The sequence below is a fragment of the Symphalangus syndactylus genome, chromosome 4, assembly GCF_028878055.3.
Source record: "Symphalangus syndactylus isolate Jambi chromosome 4, NHGRI_mSymSyn1-v2.1_pri, whole genome shotgun sequence".
NCBI lineage: Eukaryota > Metazoa > Chordata > Mammalia > Primates > Hylobatidae > Symphalangus > Symphalangus syndactylus.
In genome coordinates, this window is record NC_072426.2 from 84,015,707 (window position 1) to 84,031,095 (window position 15,389).

Genomic DNA, 15,389 nt, shown 5'->3' on the forward strand with positions numbered 1-15,389 from the left:
CTTGCCCAGTTCCAACTGTTGCCCAGTTCATGGAAAGCTTCTAATTTAGTTTACTTGGGATAGTTTTACTTATTTTGCTTTATTTACCGTGTGGAATATATTGCTGTTGTACTCTGTGTGGGAGTGCAGGATAAGCTTACTCAATGTTTAATTAAATTGAATACTTTTTAATCTTCCAGATATCACCTTTTGCCCTCAAGAGTTATGAATGGCCCTCACCATAGTGATGCCTTCTGACTGAGCTCCTCTCTACCCTGAATACAAGAGACCATAATAGTTAGGCAGGAATTGCATAGCCCTTATTCAGCTTGAAGAAGTTACAGAAGATAGATCTTTCTCCCTCTACTACCCTTTGTATTAGGGGTTCCTTTGTAAAAGGGGAGGGAGAAATACGTCAGAGACATTTGAACCAGAGCGACTTCATCTTGAATTGGGGCTGGGTGAAATAAGGCTGAGACCTACTGAGCTGTATTCCCAAGAGGGCAGGCATTCTAAGTCACAGGATGAGGTAGGAGTTTGGCACAAGATACAGGTGACAAAGACCTTGCTGATTAAACAGTTTGCAGTAAAGAAGCTGGCCAAAACCCACCAAAACCAAGATGGCAATGAAAGTGATGTCTGGTCATCCTCACTGTTCCTTATATGCTAATTATAATGTGTTAGCATGCAAAGAGACTCTCCTATCAGCACATGACAGTTTACAAATGCCATGGCAATGTCAGCAAGTTATCCTATATGGTTTAAAAACGGGAAGAACCCTCAGTTGTGGGAATTACCCACCCCTTTCCTAGAAAACTCATGAATAATCTACCCCTTGTTTAGCATATAATCAAGAAATAACTATAAGTATTCTCAGTCAAGCAGCCCAAGTTGCTGTTCTGCCTATGGAGTAGCCATTCTTTATTCCTTTACTCTCCTAATAAACTTGCTTTCACTTTACTCTATGGACTTGCCCCGAATTCTTTCTTACTCAAGGTCTAAGAACTCTTTCAGCATCTGGATAGGGAATCCTTGGTAACAGTTCACAATGGATGGTTTTTATATATTCATTGCTTTTAAGATTGCTGGTTCATTTATTCAACATACATTTAACATGTTTTTCTAGTGGTTGCCAACACAGTTCTAAATAATATGCTTTTGCTTCTTTTTTGATTCATAATTTTTACAAAGTATTTATTGTGCTTCCAATACATCTAATTTTTTTTCATGAGTTTTTCCCCATTTATAAAGATCAGAGAACCAAACTGGTTTTGTTGTACTGCCATTACCCAGAAGTTTTGAAAAGTGAGAGTCAACTCAGACCTCTGCTCTGTAGGGTCAGTGAGAGAGTTCCTTACACCGAACACTAAATGTGAAATAAAGGCACAAGGATGAATATGGTCATAGTTAAACAAGTTAACATTAGTAAAGCACTCAAGACAATGAAACCACCTTTGCAAAAATTATATCAGTTAGAAAATTATGACAGTGAAAGAGGTCTGAGCTAACACCCCTCCTCCAACATCCATCTTGCCTTTCCCTTAATTATTTCTAAGCTACCAGGGCCAGCTAACTTTGAGAGACATTTAGGCTATAGTTTACATGATAACAGACCTTGCCTGAAACTCAACTGTTTTTGTAAAGCTAATGGGAAGCCATCAGGCTGTGGGGGAGGAGAGGAGCCTGAGTCCTGCTAAGGCACAGATATGAACGATTGTCAGTCATTATTCTGGAGTTTTTAAGATACTCAACTTTCCCAATTACTCCTGCAAATAACACCACTGATATGGTTTGTCTGTGTCCCCACCCAAATCTCATCCTGAATTGTAGTTTCCATAATCCCTACGTGTTGTGGGAGGAACCTGGTGGGAGGTAACTGAATCGTGAGAGTGGTTACCCCTATGCTGTTCTAATAGTGAGTGAGTTCTCGCGAGATCTGATGGTTTTATAAGGGGCTTCCCCCCTCCTTCACTCTGCACTTCTCCTTGCTGCCACCATGTGAAGTAGGACATGTTTGCTTCTCCTGTCACCATGACTGTAAGTTTCCTGAGGCCTCCCCAGCCATGCTTAACTGTGAGTCAATTAAACCTCTTTTCTTTATAAATTACCCAGTCTTCGGTATGTCTTTATTAGCAGCATGAGAGTAGACTAATACAACCACTATTTGTAGCATTTTGAGATATCTTTCCAGGTTTTTTTGCATGTCTGGCACCCATGGCTCCACCTGGACCACCAACCCAATTCCAACAGCCCCACCCATAAGTGATTCAGACTGCAGGAGGACAGCTTTGACTCCCCCTGTGACTTCATCTCAGCCTCAACCAATCAGCAGCAAGCACCTGTTACCTGGCCACTCCCACCCCTTCCTCCAAACTGCATTTGAAAAACCCCCAGCCTATGAGCTTCAGACTTTGGATCAGATGATCTGAGCATGCACTCCATCTCCCACCTGGCATGGTCGGCCTCGTGTCTATTAAGCTCTTTTTCTACCACAATGCTATGGTCTTTCGTTATGCAGTGGGCAGGAAGAACCCCTTGGGTGGAGTGTTTAAAATAATGCCTGTCAGGCCTCTGAGCCCAAGCCAAGCCATCGCATCCCCTGTGACTTGCACATATATGCCCAGATGGCCTGAAGTAACTGAAGAATCACAAAAGAAGTGAATATGCCCTGCCCCACCTTAACTGATGACATTCTACCACAAAAGAAGTGTAAATGGCCGGTCCTTGCCTTAAGTGATGACATTACCTTGTGAAAGTCCTTTTCCTGGCTCATCCTGGCTCAAAAAGCGCCCCCACTGAGCACCTCGAGACCCCCACTCCTGCCCGCCAGAGAACAAACCCCCTTTGTAATTTTCCTTTACCTACCCAAATCCTATAAAACGGCCCCACCCTTATCTCCCTTCCCTGACTCTCTTTTTGGATTCAGCCCACTTGCACCCAGGTGAAATAAACAGCCATGTTGCTCACACAAAGCCTGTTTGGTGGCTCTTTACACGGACACGCATGAAAATGTCCAGCTTAGAGTAAGGGCTAGAAAATGGTAGGGAAAATGGATTAAAATCCAAATCAATAACTACTATAGTAATGACATTAGAAATATTGGTTTGGGGGTATACAGGAGATGCAAGAGCCCATTGCTGTCAGAGGGTAGGGGAAAGCTTCAGAAAAGAGAAACTTTGTCTGAGTTTGGAATGGGTAAGAGAATTCTAAACAGAGGGAGCTGCTTGTAAGATCACAGAAGTGACAGAATAACAAGTAGGGGTATGTGGGAAAAGATTAATAACTGCCTCTCCCCCAAAGCTCCAGTTTATAGTTTGTCCATTTCTGTGGTATAAATACTCCTACTATGGCTGATTTCAAGCTATTAATGTGAAGTCAGCAAAGGCAGAGTTGGTGCTATGGGTTAAACTGGGTGCCCCCCAAATTCATATGTTGAATCCCTAACCCTCAATGTGACTATTTGGAGACAGGGTCTTTAGGCAGTAAATCTGGTTAAATGAGATCATAAGGGTGAGTCCCTAATCCAATACGTCTGATGCCTTAGAAGAAAGGGAAGAGAGAGCCCTCTCTCTCCCCCAGGTAAGGACACAGTGAGAAGGTAACCATCTGCAAGCCATGAGGAGAGCTTCCCCTAAATGAGCTAAATCTGCCTGCATTCGATCTTGGACTTCCCAGCCTCCAGAACTATGAGAAATAAATGCCTGTTGTTTAAGCTGCCCAGTCTATGGCATTTGTTATGGCAGCCTGAGCTAAGACAGCTGGGAAGAGGTGAACAGTATACTTGCTAGGCGTAGGAGCCAATTGCAGCACACCCTTCCTGGGAGAAGAGTAAGTAGTTCCCTAAATTCTGAGCATAGGCATCCAGGGAGTGGAGGACACAAGTGATGCAGAAAAATTAGATGGGGCAGGAGAATAAAAGGGCTTGGACGACTTGCTAATTAACTTGGGACCTCATTTAACTAAATTCCCTCATTAAAGACCCTATATTCAAATACAGTCACATTCTGAGGTCCCGGGGTGGGGGTGGGGAGTGGCGGTTAGGACTTCAGCATATGCATTTTGGGGAGGGGACACAATTAGGCCCTTAATAGCTCCAGTTGTGCCACCCTGAGTTGTTTTCCTGAACCCCGCCCACGTCTTTGTAAATAATAACTCTCAACTCCCCCTTTTGAGTGGACCATTTTTTCCTGTCCAAATTCTGATATAGGAAGGGTCTCCAAAATAGTACACTGCAAAGGGAACCTCAGTTTCAAAAGTTGGGATCCACTGTATATCTGCTTTTACTTTCAAGCATTGAAACTAGTATCAATCAACTGCCCTTCTATTCTTAATACTTTATCCAAGAAATCGCTAGAATTCTTTCTCCTTTTTAAAAAAAACAAGTTACAGGCCGGGAGTGGTGGCTCACACCGGTAATCCCAGCACTCTGGGAGGCCGAGGCTGGTGGATCACCTGAGGTCAGGAGTTCACGGACAGCTTGGCTAACATGGCGAAACCCCGTCTCTACTAAAAATACAAAAATTAGCTGGGCATGGTGGCAGGCGCCTGTAATCCCAGCTACCCAGGAGGCTCAGGCAGGAGAACCTCTTGAACCTGGGAGGAGGAGGTTGCAGTGAGCTGACACCGTGCCGTTGTACTCCATCCTGGGTGACAAGAGCAAAAGTCTGTCTCAAAAACAAAAACAAAACAAAAAACAAACAAAAAAACCCAAAACAAACAAAAAACCCACAACCACCAACAAAAACAAGTTACATTGTGGGTTGGGGCCGCTGACAGGAGGAATACGATGATGTTATGAAGCATTTCCCAGTCCCCTTTCCGACCCCATTTCCCTATTGTCCGACTTCAGGCTTCCAAGTGAGGACGGCACTTCCCAGGCAGTGACCCGCAGTCACTGCCCTCCTAGAGGACGTCCTGCCTCGGAGCCCTGGAACGTCCACTTTCTCCTAGCGCCGATCCTGAGCTGAGAAGCTCTGTCTGGTACAGCCATCCTGCATCGTGGGCTGCTTCTTTCCCCAGGCGAAGCTCATCTTCCTCCCATTGTTCTGAACCTCTGTATGGACATCTTCTTTCTTCAAACGCTCCACGGAAAAATTCTCGCCTGCCTCGAAACCCTGCCTACCTCTGAGATCTGAGGACGGATACCAAACGCGGGACTTAAGGCAATGTACACATGTTAAGCAGGCTCTGTAGGCACTCACTCCGCCCAGGCGCGCGTGTGGCGGAGGGGGAACAGAGAAGCCAGACAGCTCTCTACCCTTCCCGTGTTCAGTCGTGCCAGATGACGAGAGGTCACAGCCTGGCGACCAAAAGGTGCGGCTAACTCCCCTGCCCAAGCTGACTTTCTCTGCAGGGTTCAAGGTTAATTGTGAGGATTTACATTCGCATGGCACACCCGCATCCCCCTCTACGTGGAAATATGTCTTAACTTTCGTAACTGCCTTGCTAGCAGGGTATTTTTCGCTAGGGGCGAAGCGTCCTCCGCAAGCCGCCCAGCTGACCTGCAGCGGAGACAGCTTTCTCGCCCTGCTTGCACGCAAGTACAAAGGCGTGGCTGAGCCCGTCCCTCCAAACCACGTGGTCTTGCCCGTGCTTAAAAACAAACGCGGAGCCAGGCGCATGCGCCGCCGGCCTCCCCGCGCCAGCAGAAGTCGGAGTCGCTGTTGGGAGCGGTGTCTACGGTTGAGCTGAGGGCGCAGGCGCCACGGCCCGTCGAGCCGGGTTCCAAGGCGGCTGGCTGCGGTAGCGTCTCCGTTTCCTTGTGGGCGGCCGCGCGGCCCTGGGTGAGTGTTCGGAGGGCCCGGCCGAATGTCGGGCAGGGAGTGTCGGGCCCGGCTCAGGCTCCTCAGGCGGCCGCGGCCCCGCGCCTTGGCCTCGCCGTGGTGATTGAGCCTGTCAGCGAGGGCGGACTGTAGCGGGTGTTAGGGCCAAGCGCCCGCTTCCGGCGGCCTCATCTGAGACCGGAAGTAGCGCCGCGGAGCGCTCACCTGAGGCAGCAGGAGTCCCTGGCTGGCCAGCGACCCAGCTACTTCTCCGACTTTGTATATGGCCCCTGCGCGCAGGGTCAGCTGGGTCCTTTTTGATCTCGATTAAAATGCTGGTGCTGTTATTTTGAAGAGAGTCAGGCTAGATGTACGTCCGACGTTTTGGACGTTGTTAGAGTCAAGTTGATAGAGTGTGGGCGGATGGGGCAGGCCGCCTGTAAATGCTGCTGTTACGTGATTTCCACGCAGTGTCTTCACTGCTGTCATCCTGTGACAGGCAGCCCTCGCTTTTCTCCTCAACTTTTCCCATCATCTTCTTGTTGCTCTGTCCCCTCCAATCCATTATCCGCACAGTTGTCCAGGTGGTCTCTGGCATAAAGTAGGTCATGCCATCATCACCCTACTTAACAGTTTGCAGTCATTCCATTGCACTGAGAGTGGAATCCATGCTCGTGTTTTCCCAGGCCTTGTGTGATCTGGCCCTTGCCTGCCCCCTCTCAGAACTGTGCCTGTGTCCGACCAACCCTCCAAACCAGACCTAGCTCGCCCCTGGCTGCGGGAGCCCCAGTGCTGGGGGGAGGACGGCGAGGATACTAGTGTCCCAGATGATTAAACTTTAGAAGATACTCTGCAAGACTTAGGCCATGAACGGAGCCCTTCTTTGCTCTTCTTAACTAAAAGTTAAAGTAAAAAATTCGGTGTTCCAGCCTTCTTGCATTTTCACAAGTGCATCAGCTCTTTCTAGTCTTAAAAGTTACACACATTGTTGGGAGGCCGAGGTGGGTGGATCACATGAGGTCAGGAGTTCGAGACCAGCCTGACCAACATGGTGAAACCCTGTCTTTGCTAAATACAAAAAATTAGCCGGGCATGGTGGCACATGCCTGTAGTCCCAGCTAATCGGGAGGCCAAGGCAGGAGAATCGCTTGAACCCGGAAGGCGGAGGTTGCAGTGAGCCTGGTGGAGCCTGGCGGAGGTTGCACTCCAGCCTGGGCAACCGGAGCGAAATTCTGTCTCAAAAAAAAAAAATTACACACGTTGTTTCCTTGCAAGACGTTCACTGTACTTTCGACCTGACTGGCTCATCAGATGTCACTTTATCAGAGAGCCTCCTTGACCCCACACCTACCTCCACAATTTCAATTTGCTTTCTCTCATTTTATCGGAAAGCCTTGTACTTTCCTCTTAACAGCAGTCACCACAATTATATTTGTATGTGTGTACATATATTATATATATATGTATAGTTTTTAAATATCTGTTTTTCCCATGAGACTCTAAGCTCTATGGGGACAGGAATTAGTTAATCTAGTACATTGCCTGGTATAATTAACTCTCAGTAACTATTTGTTAAATGTATGATTTCTTTCTTTCTTTTTTCTTTTTTTTTTTTTTTGAGACGGAGTCTTGCCCTGTCGCCCAGGCTGGAGTGCAGTGGTGCGATCTCCCTCACTGTGGCCTCCGCCTCCTGGGTTCAAGCGATTCTCCTGCCCCAGCCTCCCTAGTAGCTGGGATTACAGGTCCGCGCCTCCATGCCCAGCTAATTTTTGCATTTTTAGTAGAGACAGGGTTTCACCATGTTGGTAAGGCTGGTCTCGAACTTTTGACCTCGTGATCCGCCCGCCTCGGCCTCCCAAAGTGCTGGGATTACAGGCATGAGCCACCGTGCCTGGCAAGTGTATGATTTATTTCACTTCTGAAATTCTTTAACCTGATAAGAGCCTTCTGGTTTCCACCTGTCACTTCCAGAAGACTTGGTTTTCTGGCCATTGCCAGATGCTAAATGGCTTCTTGACCCCTTTCTCCCATTTCCAGGCCCGTTCTGTTTTTTTTTTTTTTTTTTTAAACCTACCCGTCTTGGACCCTGAAGTCAGTTACTTCAGCTACTCTTCTCAGCATCTTCAACCCCATGACCCTTTTATGCTGCCATTTCTGCTTTGAAAACCCTCAATAGTGACATTTCCCCCAGGACTGCTAATTACTGAAGGAGGAGATTGTACAGCCCCGGAGATTGTTAGCAGTCTATGGCTTTGCGGGGCTGGGGGTGATCCTCAGGTAGGTCCTCCACAGCAATCATCAGTGTTTGTTCCCTGTCAACTCCCTTTTTTCTTGTACAGGATATTTATTCCAGACCCTTAGTCTTTAGCCCCTGTGCCAACTTTGTCTCCTGACTCAGGAACTGTCCAACTTGCTACTTTGTGGGATATTTTGTCTGTGATCCACTTCAGCTTCCCTCCTCTCCACCTGCAAATTTAGATCTATCAGGAATCCTCCTCCTGCCAGAGTCCGAGAAAGATGTGTTGTGCCTCCTGTTCATTTCTGCTTGCGACCTTCCACTTTTGCTGTCTCTTTTGGTACACCTTTCTGTGTGGGTTATCTCCTCTGTCTCCCTCCAGCCATTACATGCTCCAGTTTTTCTTGCCCTAGTTCTCTCCCCACCCCCAACAAATCCATTATTACTTTATCACTGTAGCTGTCTCCCTGCCACAGGCAAGCTCCTTAAAGGACAGTCCACTCCCTTGTGGCCTCCATTTCCTCATCCACTCCTTACACACCAACTACATTTCAACCACTACAGTCTGGTTTTTGGCCCTGTCGCTCCACTGAAACTTTTTTTTTTTTTTTTCGAGACAGAGTTTCACTCTTGTTGCCCAGGCTGGAGTGCTGTGGTGCGATCTCAGCTCATTGCAACCTCTGCCCCCTGGGTTCAAGTGATTCTCGTGCCTCACCCTCCCGAGTAGCTGCGATTACAGGCATGCACCACCATGCCTGGCTAATTTTTGGATTTTAGTAGAGATGAGGTTTCACCATGTTGGGTCAGGCTGGTCACGAACTCCTGACCTCAGGTGATCCACCCGCCTTGGCCTCCCAAAGTGCTGGGTTTACAGGTGTGAGCCACCAAGCCTGGCCTGAAACTTCTTTTACCAAGGTAAATGGTGACCTGTTAGTATCCATATTCACTCAGCCCTTTCTAATTCACTGGACCCTCTTCCTCCTTTTTTATTATTAGAAGTTTTCCCCAAACTTCTTTATTTTTAACCTTGTCTTTGCACTACAATACTATTGCTTTTTGATACTATTTTACAAAAATAGAAAAATAGTTAATATTTTTGGTTGAATTGACATCCTTTTTTCTTAAAAAGAAATCCTCATGTATACAAATAAGAAAAATGAAAACAGAATTGTTAACTGCCAGCTAGTACAGAGACTCTGAGCTGGAATCCTGCTCCCAGGAAAGTGAGGTGAGCTGAGCCTTCCTCTTGAAAATAATCAGCAGGCCCCAAAAGGAGGAACTTTCTCACTGTGTTGTTCACTTTTTAACCTTTCCAATATTAGCCTCCTCGTACCCTCCAAAATGACCTTGGGTACCTGTCAGAGCCTTGGGAACCCTGGAACTGCTCACTCTGCTGATGTGTCCACGTGTCACCTAGACTTTCCCTTGAGCTCAGATTTGCATTTCTGACTGCATGCTGCTCATGGTCCTGATTACATGTAAGCTGCTTGCCAGTCCTGCTTCCCGTCTGCTTCCTTTTTGAGACTCTCATTTTTGTGACTGAATTCACTGGTGACTCATTTGTCCAGACCAAACTTTTTATTATTTTAGACTTAGCTCTGAACCTCACTTCCTTTCAGCAGATACTGAGCACCTCCTATATATCAGACCATGCGTGGTGCATGTGTACAAATCTCAGTTCCTCCGTGATATTTCTTGGGCCCCAGACACCATATATAGTTCCCTCGATGCTCGTGTGACCTCTTGTCCGTGTCCCGGGCTAGCTGACCTGCCCTGCTCTGTTGTTACTGACATGCTGCTGCTCCAGTGGATAGCCACTCAGGTGTAGATGATGCTGAATTCTTTGCATCCCAGTGCTTTATTGCTGGGCTTATTTTACTTAATAAGAGATGAGTGGGGCCCATTGGGGGAACTTGTCATTTAACAGAAAAGTTACGGTGCTCAAAGAAATCTTATTCACAGTTAAAAAGCAAGACTGTTTTTTGGTTATCATGTTGCTTTTTAATATATTTATTAGATGTGATAGTTGTATAGGTAATATAGTGAATATATTCTCCTTAAAGCAGCAGGTCCTGAGTATGTGGAGTACAATGTGAACGTTCCCCCTTGTTTTTCCCTGTGCCTTCTCTTCCCCCTCCTGACTTGCAGGCTTAGTTTGTATCTTGCCAGATGATTCTGTGTGCAGGATACATACTTTTTTCAACATAAGTGTGTTCATACCATGAATTTTTTCACTTAACATGGCTTTTATATCAGTACTACAGAATATACTTAGTAGCTACATTAAACTATTAAAAATGTGCTGCACTAAACATCCTTGCACCTGTGTGTGACTAGTTCTCTGGAATAAATACCTAGAATTACTTGACAAAGGTCATATGCATTTAATTTAATAGATATTGCTAAGTTGTCCCCCCAGAGGGCTTTACTAATTTATATTCTCAGCAGCAGTATGTGAGGGGGGATCCTTCTCCTTGTCTGTATTGGATTTATCAGGCTTTGCATTCTTGCTAACCTGATGGGTGAGAAATTATACTATGTATTAAAATGGAGTTTTTTTTTTTTTTTTGATATTGAGTCTCACTGTGTTGCCTATGCTGGAAGGCAGTGGTGAGATCTCAGCTCACTGCAACCTCTGCCTCCTGGGTTCAAGTGATTCTCCTGCTTCAGCCTCCCGAGTGGCTGGGATTACAGGTGCTCACCATCATGCCCAGCCAATTATTGTATTTTTAGTAGAGATGGGCTTTCACCATGTTTGCCAGGCTGGTGTCAAACTCCTGACCTTAAGTGATCTGCCTGCCTCAGCCTCCCAAAGTGTTGGGATTACAGACGTGAGCCATCGTGCCCAGCCTATTTTTGAGAATATTTTAATTAATCTTTTAAAAAAACTTTAAATTTATTTTACTGGGTCTTGCTCTTTTGCCCAGGCTAGAGTGCAGTTGTGCAGTCATGGTTCACTGCAGCCTCCATCTCCCAAGCTCAAGTGATTCTCCTGCCTCAGCCCCTTGAGCAACTGGGACTATAGGTGCACATCACCAGGCCTGGCTAATGTTTTAAATTTTTAGTAGAGACAAGGTCTCATTATCTTTCCCAGGCTGGTCTCGAAGTCCTGAGCTCGCTGTGTTTCCCTGGCTGGTCTCTATCCTCCCGCTTTGGCCTCCCAAAGTGCCGGGATTACAAGACTGAGCCACTTGCCTGGCCTAATTAATCTTCTGGGCTTCTGATTTGTTCAAAGCTCCTATTTACTGGATAGGTGTTCAGCCTAGGAGTTTCTAGTCTCAGATTCACACAGAAGCTCTTTCCTAACATCACTGTTCCTATGCATTACAGTTGATCTTGCCACTATAATATAAATCATTTGTGTCATAATGAAATGAAGACACTAACTTGGAAAACAGCAGCCAAATGACTTCAGCTGTTTTGAAGAATATTCCATGGCCATCACCCCAGGATTTTGGTGGCTGGCTTTCTTAGCTGGCTGCCTAAATGTTCTTTGTTGATGATACTGCATTTCTTTTTCTGGTTAATTTTTCTTATAATCAGAACTCAAGAAGATACATTGTTTGTCCCTTTTTAGTAAATTAATACTTGGAAGCTTGAATTTATATAGTTGGAAGATTATTACTTGATCTTTTGAGAAATCAGTCTGCTCTAATTATAAAATATTTAAGAATTACAATGAATCCTATATAACGAAAAGGCTTATAATTTTTTTTTTTCCTTTTAGATAGTCTGTAGAGAATGCCAAATGAGGGAATCCCCCACTCAAGTCAAACTCAGGAGCAAGACTGTTTACAGAGTCAACCTGTCAGTAATAATGAAGAAATGGCAATCAAGCAAGAAAGTGGTGGTGATGGGGAGGTGGAGGAGTACCTGCCCTTTTGTTCCGTGGGTGACGGGCTGTCCACCTCTGTTGTGGGGTGCGCATCAGCAGCCCTGAGGAGAGGGCCAGCCCTGCTGCACATCGACCGACATCAGATCCAGGCGGTGGAGCCTAGTGCCCAGGCCCTAGAGCTGCAGGGTTTGGGTGTGGATGTCTATGACCAGGACGTGCTGGAACAGGGTGTGCTTCAGCAGGTAGACAGTGCCATCCATGAGGCCAGCCGTGCCTCCCAGCTCGCTGACGTGGAGAAGGAGTATCGGTCGGTCCTGGATGACCTCACGTGAGTGCAGCCCATCTTCTTCCTTTCAAAGCTGTGGTAAAACATGACAGGGATATTTAGGTAATGGAGAGCTCTAGTATTCCAGAAGTTTAGGAGATGTGTAGAACCTTTTATTTGGAGGACAGAGTCAATAAGGGCAGTCCTCAGCCTCATCTTTGAGCCCCAGCCCTTCCCCTCAGGAGTGGCATTGTACATAGTAGTTAGAATCTGCGTCCAGCTCCTGAAAGCCAGTTGCATGCATAATGTCCAGAAGAGAAGGGCTGTTCACCAGCATGTGCAGAAAGTGATCTCAGGAGAGAGTGCACCTAAAATTCGGGTGTTTCCTATTCGAGATGCCAGGAATACATTCCGCCCCCTTCACATTTTTCTCTGTGCGGTAGCTTCTTTCTAGCTTGCTGTCCCCAAACTTAGTGTTCAGTCCTTGGGCAATTTTTCAGATTTACATTTCCAGAAATAATAAAGACTCCCTTGGTTTTCTTTTCTTCCATCCTTGTTTTGACTCTGGAAATGGAGATTTTATTTGTGTCTTAGAGAGGGAGAAGACTTGAGCTGTTTTGAGCATAGCACATTAGTGGGGAAGAAGGGGAGGCTGTGGACCTGAGCAAGGGTAGGAGGTGAGGACAGGAGAGGGGAAGTGGGAGGGGTTGAGCTCATTTATCATTGCTGCTTGGCCCCCTGTTGGGCAGTGTTCTGGGCAGTGTCAGGTAAGCAAGAAAGAAGGTGAGGGCTGAACGGGATGGAGGATGGAGCAGTGTCACAGAGGATAACTGGGGAGGGTGGAGTGTGGAGCTGTCATGAATGTGGCTGTTGGGACTTCAAAGACATGTTTTCTGCTAACCATTCCCTGGTGTGTTCTTTTGGCCTGCTCAGGAGCAGGTGCTCGTTCATGGTTATAGTCTGAGTGTTGAGGACCTCAACTCTTTATGATACTTTTACATTTGATCTTGGAAATGTGTCCTCTTTCTACAGAGGTGACAGAGGAGAGTTGTGGAGTCTCCATGCAGAGTGATGATAGATGGCTGGTGGCATGTGGTGTCTCAGCCAGTAATATGCATTGTTTATCCTGTAATCCATAGAGGATACAAACAGCAAATTACACAGGCATCAAGAAAACTGAATTTGTGTTTTGAAAATTGGAAGCTATAATTCTGTGGTGTCTATTTTAGGAGTAATTTGTTTTAAATTGATTTGTTTTCTTTGCACCACAAAGTTTAATGCTATAGTAAGTGAATCTTCCATTTATGTAGAAGAAAAATATTGTCGCAGATGTGTGATTTATATAAGAAAATGTTTAAGCATTTTTAGGATGCTTCCAAACTTTGGAAGGCTTCCGTAACGGGCTTAAAAAACCCATATATGCATTTTTTCATGTAAAAGGACAACTTATTGCAAATTGTGCTAGCATAGTGTGTTGAATAAAGTAGGCACTTAAATAATGCTTGTAGAATGAATGAAGCAGCTTTCAAATGGGAATGAGCTGATCTAAATCAGCTAGATAAAAGAAAACACTAGCAGTCATCTTAAACCTCTAATGATCCTACAAGTTTTATTTGTGGCCAATAAGGGTATGTATTCTGGTTTAGTTTCCTTTATCTTTTAGTTAATAAGAAGTAAAAGGGACATGTTTTTAGCATTTTTCTCTTTGTATTATGCTATAAAAATGTTATCAGAGTGGAAAATAGACAATTTATCTTATTTTTCAGGTCATGTACGACATCCCTAAGGCAAATCAATAAAATTATTGAACAACTTAGCCCTCAAGCTGCCACCAGCAGAGACATCAACAGGAAACTAGATTCTGTAAAACGACAGAAGTATAATAAGGTGATTCAGAATAACATATTCAGTATTGCATTTTTGAAAAAGTCATCATTTAGGGGCACTTAATTTAGGAAGTATTTTAAAAAGTGCTTGTAAGATGTGAAGCAAATACTTATAATTACAATAGAGAAATTTTGGGTTTCTTTCGTATGTTTAATCTTTCTGCTGTTTCCCTTTAACATCCCATTCTATTGCATTTAAAAAAACACACATACATAGACACACACACCCATACGTATACAGTTGCTCCTTGATTTACAACAGGGTTACATCCCAACAAACCCATCGTAAATTGAAAATATCGTTAGTCAAAAATGCATTAAATACCTTGAAAAACCTATCTTAAAGTCAAAATATTGTAAGTCAAACCATAGTTAAGTCCAGAGGCTCCTCAGTTTATAATGGGGTTATGCCCTGATAAACCCATCACAAAGTTGAAAAATTGCAAGTCAGACCATGATAAGTTGGAGACCATCTGTGTATTTGAGAAAAGTTCCTTTTTGGTGTTGCTTGCCTCACTTGAGTGCACTTCCCTAGTCTTCCTACATCACCATTTCTTTGGCCTGGCTTAGGGTCACACTGGCCTCAGTCTCCTGGTCTTGTGTGAACTCTTTTCCGCTTAGCCCTTGCTTCCTCTGATTGTCTCCACTGTGTTTCTTGGCGGTGCAGCCGTTGACCCTCACACACCTTTGCTCTCTGTTGGGAGAGATTGGCCCTTCCTCCCACCTTGGGTGTTACAGTCATCACCCAGCCACACTGGGGTTGTACTTAGCTTTGAAAAACTTAAGGGTAGGAAATATTTATTACTTAGTATATTATTTTTATGAAGTTTGAAAATTTTTTTAAGGATTTATGTACAGCTTTGTGAGGTTTGAAACATTTTTTAGGATTTATGTACCCCTTTGTGAAAATACATTGCAATAGATAGGAATGACTAGTTGTAACCATTTCAGTTCTGCCATCCCAACTTGTGCTTACAGTTGATTCACTGCAGTGAGTAGAGTCCTTGCATCTTTTCTTTAAGGTCTCCAGGGGCAGGGCTGTGTGTTGACTCCGTTCACGTGGCCCTCCTTTTATTATACTTTCCACTCACCAGTCTGTTATCTGCATTACCCCATCTTCTCTCACTTGCTTCCAGAATAGCAGCCCAAAGGTCAAAGCTCGCAGTTGCTCAAGGCAGGTGGATCCTCCCAAATCAGAGAGAGGACATCTGGTCTCTTGTGGGAGCATGTGAAATTGATGTGCAGAGACCTTCTTGGGCTTCTAGTGGGCTGGGATTTCAAGGGTGTAGAGCATCAAACTTGAGACCACTTCAGGTCCTAGTCTAACTTAATTATGCATTATTGTCTTTAGCAGCTCTTTGATGGTTAGAGGTAGACTATTCAGAGAGAAAGTGCTTTAAACAGAATGTTGCTGAGAGAAAGACTG

General features: G+C 45.0%; 1 protein-coding gene across 4 annotated transcripts in view; it reads left to right on the forward strand.

Moving 5' to 3' along the window:
* The first annotated feature begins 5,596 nt into the window (after nt 1-5,596).
* LOC129480879 (chimeric ERCC6-PGBD3 protein) overlaps nt 5,597-15,389 on the forward strand; it is an 89,080-nt gene continuing 79,287 nt past the window's right edge. The window contains exons 1-3 of one of the 4 annotated variants that reach the window (XM_055275350.2): nt 5,597-5,762; nt 11,705-12,140; nt 13,844-13,964. In XM_055275350.2, the coding sequence (XP_055131325.1) occupies nt 11,719-12,140; nt 13,844-13,964 (543 nt within the window). In that variant the 5' untranslated portion in view covers nt 5,597-5,762; nt 11,705-11,718. The remainder of the gene's footprint in view (nt 5,763-11,704; nt 12,141-13,843; nt 13,965-15,389) is intronic. The other 3 variants (XM_055275351.2, XM_063638063.1, XM_055275352.2) reach the window with 3 other exon arrangements.